Source organism: Endocarpon pusillum, assembly GCF_000464535.1.
Source record: "Endocarpon pusillum Z07020 unplaced genomic scaffold C658955, whole genome shotgun sequence".
Taxonomy (NCBI): domain Eukaryota; kingdom Fungi; phylum Ascomycota; class Eurotiomycetes; order Verrucariales; family Verrucariaceae; genus Endocarpon; species Endocarpon pusillum.
The window spans coordinates 136,528-145,362 of record NW_006913436.1 but is presented as its reverse complement, the minus strand read 5'-3'; the positions used below and the strand labels follow the sequence as shown (position 1 = coordinate 145,362).

Below are 8,835 nucleotides of genomic sequence, written 5' to 3'. Positions count from 1 at the left end.
GCAGTTTTCTGAAAGGGTAAAAAGAGGGTCGTGAAGATGGGATTCGGCGTAAGAGTTCGTTTCTTCGGAGATGATTTCCACTACAATTGGGCTAAAAAAGAGCTCAAAAAAGCCTAATTCTGATAGATCAAAGTATTAAGAGGATCCTGCTCAATTTTAAACGTAATTAGCCTCAAATTGAGGCAGTTCTGTTGGTAATAATGTAGGCAGTTCATTCGTACATTCTGACGCAGCTTTGATCACTGCCAAGGCCTGATCAACATCATTTCGATCGATCGCCACAGGGTCAATTCTTCGTCGTTTTGGCTGGTTATGAGCTTGTTCAGATCGGGGAGGTGAGTTTGACCTATATCTCAAAGGAATTTGAGTAACTCGTCGTGGTCGTAGCATAATTAGTTATAAGAAATTGAAAAGCGAAGCCAGCTGCGGAACGCTGCGTAGATCAAATGCGGCTTAAAAAAGCTTAATTTAGGCATTTTACGCTAATTGGCACATCAGGTACGGAGGGGATACTTGTAACAGAAATATAAATTCGCCAAGTTCACCTAAGTTTCAAGTTTGGGCAGCGGTCTCCTAGCGCTAGTCAAGCAGCACGTCATTTTAGCTCCCGATCCCAAAGCTGTTCACACCAAGTTCTGTCACTTTGCACTAATTGTAGCTAAGAAAGGACCCGAAAGAGCTCAAACTGAATCTGGTGATTGTTTGACAAATAATGATTTAGACGTGCTCCAGCACTCTGCCCTAGGTGCTGCGTCTGACGATACGTTCCGTTTTAGGATGTGTTGTCGTTGAGATGTGCTGTGTTGACTGAATTGAGGGTGTAGTGCAACTTTCTGCCACTAAAAACGTACTGCAAACCCCCTTTATTTCGCAGTAAACTCGTGGACGTACTCAAACAGAGTCCCGACAGGCTTAAAAAAATCATCCTTCTCTAGGAAACCTTCAGGAACATCCTGCAGGTATCCGCTATGATACAGGATTTGTGAGAGTGGTACCTCCATGATGGGGCGCGCTCCGCTGCTTGTATGATTCTCATGTGCAGGGGTGCCGTAGAAGGCCCCGAATTGGATTCGGGCATGCAACGTGGTTGTGAGTTCATCATGCCTGTTCGGAATCAGGACTGCTGAGGTCTCTCGCTTGACAAGGTCTATCGAAGTCTGATTCAGCAGGAGAAACGCCCGCGCAGAGGGGTGGGATTCCTTCAAATAGAGCCTTCTGCCTGTCAGCGGAAGACGGAGTTCTCCGACCACCGCAACTGTTCGCCACGCGCTATCACTCAGAAACGCATACACTCACAAATGCTGCAGTTAGCATTGCAACGCTGATTTATGATCTCCTTCTAGGTGATTCTATAGCTTGCCTCTTCTATGCGTATATATAGCGGTCATCCTACTCCTCAGGAGTTGAGATAGCAAGTCAATCAATCCATTCCATCTACTTTCTCTTGCTTACTAATCTAATCTGCACTGCTTCATGGCATACTTCTAACACTGCCGATCCAATGTGTCTGGCGACCGGTCATCCCAGCCAATAAATTCTCAGAATCGAAAATGTTGTACGCTTGAGGGGAAAGAGGTCCCTGGCAAAAGACCACCCCAACCCATTGTCCTTCCTCAAGAGAGATTGCGCCAGTGTCGAAATTTGGAGCGACAAGGACCAAGTAACAATGATGAGGATCTTGAAGTTCAGCCTCCCATGACTCTGAAGTTCTTAGAAATTGTGGTGCACACAGTAACATGCGACTTTGAATTGCCCGTATAGCCTCAACGTTTAGCACTGCGAACTTACGGATGAGAGCAAGCGGCAGCTGTTTGGGTAGCTGGAATACACGGTATTCAGGTGCACCCATGGGTGCGATAAGACAGAGCTTGGATAAGCTAGCGTTGATTATCAACGAAATAAAAAGGAGCACTTGTTATAAATCTGGAGCTTGAACAATCGACATCACAAGGACATCTTATAAGGCCCCTAACAAAAACCCGGTGCCACATTCTATATCATCTGTGTTAGAAGTATGCCATGAAGCAGTGCAGATTAGATTAGTAAGCAAGAGAAAGTAGATGGAATGGACTGATTGACTTGCTACCTCAACTCCTGAGGACGAGGATGACCGCTATATATACGCATAGACGTGGCCCCCCACCATCCCCCCCCCAACCACCCCCCCAATCAGCGTTGCAATGCTAACTGCAGCGTTTGGGAGTGTATGCGTTTCTGAGTGATAGCGCGTGGCGAACAGTTGCGGTGGTCGGAGAACTCCGTCTTCCGCTGACAATCTGAGACACACCGCCTAATAGGCAGTTCAATCCGGAGCTGTTTGTGGTTTCCCTAATTGGCTCCCTGTTCGGAGACTGCTGACCAATCAGAAAGCTGAGGATGCTGCATGACAACCACCAAAGTTCTGGGATCGATGTGAGAGATGAGTTGATCGAGATCGACACTGCAAGCGACCAGATAAGAGAAATTACTACTACTACGTATGTATCTTTGAGTCTGCCCGTAAGTGGTGATTGTGTCAGACACAAGCTGGTTTGCGGTCCTGCCAGAGCTGTGGTCATTTTGGTTCAATATATTGGTATAGTATAGTACTAGGACAAAAGTATCTGACCAACCCCACTTTCGTACCCCACCAACATTTAGGACCATCTTCATACAAATTACTATAGTAAGTTACCAACTTGATGGATTCTGATGAAAAACAGCTCAAAATGTTCAGAAACATCCAGAGATTAAGGCTAGGCTAATTTCCTAAATAGGTAGTCGATATTCAGAATCTGGTGTACTATTCTTTGGCCGTAATGACCGCATTCACTCGACTATCCATGCTCTTGATGAGATTGGCCACAGCTTCTTCTCCTATGGCATCCCAACCCTCATAAATTGCTCTAAACAGACGTTGATAATCCTCCTCTGATTTGCCTATATTAATTAGCTCTAGGTGGTGATCATTGATCCATTGCTTAAGTTGCGCCTAGAGGTGTTCAATTGGGTTGAGATCAGGACTATAAGCTGGCTATTCCATTAATTCTATGCCCTCCTCTTGAAGCTAATTGATAATCTTCTTTGCAGTATGGATTCAGGCATTATCTTACATGAATTTACGCTCTGGTTCGTACAGCCAAGGCATCTGCTTACAAAGCACTACTAGATAAGAGTTAGCAATGGGTGATCATTGATCCATTGCTTAAGTTGCGCCTAGAGGTGTTCAATTGGGTTGAGATCAGGACTATAAGCTGGCTATTCCATTAATTCTATGCCCTCCTCTTGAAGCTAATTGATAATCTTCTTTGCAGTATGGATTCAGGCATTATCTTACATGAATTTACGCTCTGGTTCGTACAGCCAAGGCATCTGCTTACAAAGCACTACTAGATAAGAGTTAGCAATGTATCCTGACTTTTCTGAATTAGAATCACACTCTAATAACATAATATCTAAATTGTTGAGAATGCATGCCGATCAGCAGACTATAGTCTACACTATTTGGCTGTACACGTACAGCCAAATATTGCCCGGTCAGGTTATTCCTAATCAGGTATAGTGCAGGATTTCATGTGCTGGTGGCACAGAATATACCACATGATCCATGCGCTAGCAGGATCTGCACTTGGTGTGCAGATGCACTGTGATCTCACTCTGCATGCAAGTTGTGACCGTTGATAGTGTCAATAGCTGTTCCTTATCCGTATACCCGATCAACAGGTTATGAGCCCGGTGCAGAACAGCTATAGACATCAACGGTGAGTAAAGGCCTAATTGAGATTACTGAGCGAGCTGCTACTCCTGTGGCAAGGTATAGTCGTATTATACTTAATTATAGAACGTAAGTGAGTTGAATATTCTAATCTTATCTTTCTTATAGACAAATAATTAGTATTAATCCTTATATATATATTTATACTTATTATGTCTAACTTACTGCTTACCTAAATCGTACCCTCTTCACAAGCAAACTGCCTATATAATTTTATTCTGTATATAAGAAGTGACTATTAATAGTGTTACGTAGTAACCTGGCTAAATGCCCCGAAGGGGTATTAGGGCAGGGCTTCGCGCGCCTTGGCGCCCTGCGCCTTATCCTTCTACCCCTCCATAGCTGTTAGATAGCCTCAACCACTCCTTCACCACGATCATAACAGCTATATCAGAGCTCTAGTGACCAGGTGATACCCTCTGTTGCTTCTATAGCAGCACCATACCCCCATTACGGAGATATCCCGTAATACCTCTCCACTCCCTTCCCGCTCTCTCTAATGACAGAACGCAAAGAGCCAGCCTTCTCAGCATAATCGAAAAACTCGAATCTTTGCCCTTCCTCCTCTCTCTGCTACCTGACAATCTATTACTCTCTCTTCTTACCCCTTTTCTCCTAGCTGTCTGCACGTACCTTTGTATAGCCTTACATAATCTATCTCTAGTCGAGACTAGACTAGAGAAAATTAAAGCCCTCATCTTAGGCATTAATCAGAAAGTTATCCCTGGTCCTGCGAGCTATGTACAAGCAATCTGTACCAGTCTCGTAGGCACTGTCATCTCTTGTGTGCCTGCTTAATTAGAACCTTCTTATACTGATAACCAAATTCTAGTCAAGGTCTCCTTAAAAGATGCTTACTTACTTAAACTCTTTTCCTCTAAATAGATTATAAAAAGGCTATAAATAAAAGGAAACAACTTTACTAATACTCCTAATATAATTATAGTTAAAAAGCTACTAAGTAATAACCTTATACTTTAGGCTAAAGACGCCTTAGCTAAGACATATCTATAATTAAATCTTAATTAGACTAATAAGATCTACTTATTAGCTAAGATTTATATCTAACCCTTTACTATACTTATTTATAGTATTAATATTACTAGAAAAGAAGGATATAACCTTAATCTTCTAGCTAGGAATATTAAGGCTAAGAATAAAAAGCTCTATCCTAGCCTCCTAATTAAAAGAGCCTCTTAGCTTAAGAGGCTTAATTAATTTAAGGCTTTCTCTTCTTTAATTATTAAGGTTATATACTTCTTATATATAAACTATATAATTTCTAAAGGGATTATCCTGTAATATAAGATTAAAATTATAAAGTTATTTAATAAGAAAAACTATATTATTTAATACTATAACTATTAAAAATATAATAGTTATACTAGCATCTTATATAAGAATAAGGTAAAATATAGATACTACAAACTAGGCTATAAAATATAAGACTATACTTCTTTATTTAACTTATAAGTTATTCGCAGGCACTATATTATATGCTTTAATAGAAATCATAAAGCGTAGTTATTCACCTGCCTAGCTCGGATTAAAGACACAAAACATGCTACTATTATAAGGAGCTAGAAACCGCTCTTTTACTCTTCTCCCTCTTTCTCCTTTCCTTCCCCTCCTCTCTTTATCTTCTTATCTATCCCTAGCTCTCAAACATCTAATTATAGCTGCCCTCTTAATTTAGGATCACTTACAGAATAGACTCTTATAGAAGGAGACAAAAAGAGAAAGATAGCCTGTCTTGTAGGCCACCTAGCTAAAGCGGCCACTATTAATATTAACTTTAAGGCAATTTACTTCTTTATCTTTCTGATTAAGACCTTGACTCCTTTTAGCTAACTATAGACCTTAGGTACTATACCCCTTAGCATATTATAGGCTATTAATATAATACCTGCCTATAAATTACAAGCGTTTTCTAAAGTAAACATAAAGAACCCTGATATTAAAGTTACTTACTCTTAACCCTTCTAATAATATATACTTTCTGAGTCCTTTAATATAATATTAATAAATCTAGACTAAAAGTTCTTGCCTCTTTCCTCTAAAACCCGGGAATTAATATATATAACGTGGTAGTAATCTAGAAACTATAGTATAATCCTGTTAATAATATTATCTATAACCTAACTAATAGCAGATTCTATCTAATTAATCTAAGAGCTAAGGAATTAAGAGTATACTACTATGTAAACAAGAGGATCTTAATAGATTTCTAAATAGAACTTTTTTACTTAGATGATCTAGTTATAGTTACCTTGTGAATCGTAAGTGACTCATATACAATTAATATTTATAACTATTATAACCTTCCTTCTACTTATTATAGTAACATTAAGAACCACAGCACGCTTAATACGCTCCCCTAGTGTTATAGCACAAAATGCCCTATAGCCTAGAGAGGCGTTAGGGCAGGGCATGGCATTAGCCAAGCATTGGCTGCGCACTAAATGCTCTACCAGTGCTATGCCGCATCCGGTCTTAGGGCTGAGGGCTAGGGCAGGCTTGGCGCCCTGCGCGTTATACCTCTATCCTCGCCTTCATAGCACTTAGATAGTCATTTATCACCATACTATTCGACATCAGTCATATAGTTGCCCTCCATAGCTTCTTCGTGACTCTCCACTATCTCTATAGCACCCCTATACCCTGTTGCACGGCCTTTTGTGTAACACCTAGGCCCTTAACATGCCAGGAGAGTATATCCTTCTAGGTGACTTTAATCTATATTACCTATTCTGGTATGGTCCTTCTTATCTGTATTAACATCTCCTTTTTAATATACTACTAAGTCACACACGTAATATAAGCGTCTCGCTTGCGCTCCTCTTTAAAACTATTACTAGAGATATTTACTTAGGATAATCTGCTTAAAGAACTACTATTAATCTTATCTTTCTTATAGACTCCCTACTAAATTAATTAATAAGTTATAAAATTATATCTAAACTAGAATAAGGATTAGATTACCTTCTAGTCTTAATAAAATAAGAATAGTAAATTGCCCCTAAATTATATTTTATTTATAAGTAAAGAGTATAAAAGGAGATAGATTAAAAAAAGTTCTTAGACTTATTAAATAGAATATTAGTCTCTTTTTATTCTCTTCCTCTTTATAATAAAGAAGAGATTAATAAGTATACTAATACACTAATAAACTTAATAAAATAAGTAATTAATAAGTCTACTTTATAGTTACGTCTTAGCTTATTCTTAAAATTATACTAGATTATAAAGTGCTTAAAGGCTATTAAGTTCTTCTAAAAATTATACTATTATTATAATGTTACCTGTACAGAATAAGCCTAAGAGGCGTTTACTAAAGCCTATAATAAAAAGAGTAATATAATAGTTAAAGCTAAATATATAGAATTTAAATAACGTATATAAGAAGTAGGCAAATTATAAGAAAAGCTATAGCGGACTGCTAAGTAGGCGAGATAACAATCTTAAGAGATCTTTATATAAGTCTTATTCCTTACTCTCTATAGGAACAGAGCAACTGCCTTAGAACCTAAGGCGAAAGCTAAATTACTCTGTAACTACTACTTCTTCTCGCCTCCTTAAGTGGATCTTTTTGACATCTAAAGCTTTATCTATTTAGAACCTATAAATATTCTACTTAAACTAACATAATTAGAGATTATATAAGCTGTTCTAAAATCTAAAAAGAATAATATCCTAGAGCTTAATAATATTCCTAATTAAGTCATTTATATAATTACTAATAAGTAACTAGAGCTACTTACTTGCCTATTTAGTATATACTATTATTTAGGAGTCTATTCCTTAGCCTTTAAATATACTACTATAGTTATTATCTGTAAACCTAGGAAACCTGATTACTTTAATCCGAAAGCTTATTGCCTTATTATTCTCCTTAATATATTAGGTAAGGCGTTAGAAGTAGTAATTACAGAACATATCTAATTTGTAGCTAAAAAGCACTCTCTTCTCTTAGACACTTAAATAAGAGTAAGGCAAATAAGATTTACTAAAATAGCCCTTTAATTAATTACTAATAAAATCTATATTATATAAGGGGCTAAACTTTGACTATATTTCTTATAAAAGACTTATTTATAATCTTTAAAAGAGACAGATTCCCTTAAAGATTACTAACTAGGTTAAGGACTTCTTTTAAGATAAGAAAACTAAGGTCTGCCTTAGCTAATTTACGCTAGAAAGTAGCAGAATATCTATAGGCATCTTATAAGGCTTTTGTATTTCTTTAATTCTTTATTTATTTTATAATACTAATCTCCTTAACATGTATAAGAACATATCACTTTATATAAGTGCTACAGACTTTATTAATAATATTAATATCTTTATATATAGTCTAAGTATAAAGCAGAACTATAGAAACCTTAAATATATATACCTTATATATAAGTTATAGGCAACCTGTTATAAGTCCTTCTTTAATTCATCTAAATATGACTTAATTTACTTTTCTTATATACTTAAGAGATTTAATATATTAGCTAAACTATTACTACCCTCTATAAATGCAAGCCTTGACCCTAAGTTAAATGTCAGAGTGCTTAGAGTCTAGCTTAACCCGGCGTTATAATAGAAACCTTATCTTTGTATAGTTGAAACATAAGTAGTTTATTACCTAAGCGCCTTAAAAACACTATTTAGCTCTACCTAAGGCTCCTCTATTTTCTTAAGGCTCTAGGTATACATGTTAGCTACTTAACTAGTGCTACTCTATAGCTATAGTGCCTAGTACGCTCTAGAGAGTATAATAAGGCATAGAAAAGGCATTAAAAATAAATTATAAGCTATTTAAAGACGCTACCTTTAAGCTATTATAAAAGCCTATAAAGCTATTACTATATAGGCGTTTAAGGTCAAAACGTTTACTTTCTTAATACACCTTTATATAGAGATATTTATAACTAACTTAACTTATTATATACTAGTAATAGACCTTTATAGCGTGATTAAAATTATAGCAAGCTACATCTATTAATAAGGTTAAGGCAGTAAAAGCAGACAAGCTAAGCCCCTTATTACCTTTTTTTACTTACTAAAAAAATAGATAAAAAGCTATATAAGTA

The 8,835-nt window shown here is 37.0% G+C and overlaps 1 protein-coding gene across 1 annotated transcript; it reads right to left on the bottom strand.

Moving 5' to 3' along the window:
- Nucleotides 1-863: 863 nt before the first annotated feature.
- On the bottom strand, nucleotides 864-1,849 carry EPUS_06486 (uncharacterized protein; the record flags this gene model as incomplete). The annotated part of the gene is made up of 3 exons (XM_007787311.1): nucleotides 864-1,291; nucleotides 1,483-1,701; nucleotides 1,789-1,849. 3 exons carry the CDS (start codon nucleotides 1,847-1,849, stop codon nucleotides 864-866), a joined length of 708 nt encoding a protein of 235 aa, XP_007785501.1.
- Between the last annotated feature and the right edge of the window lie 6,986 nt (nucleotides 1,850-8,835).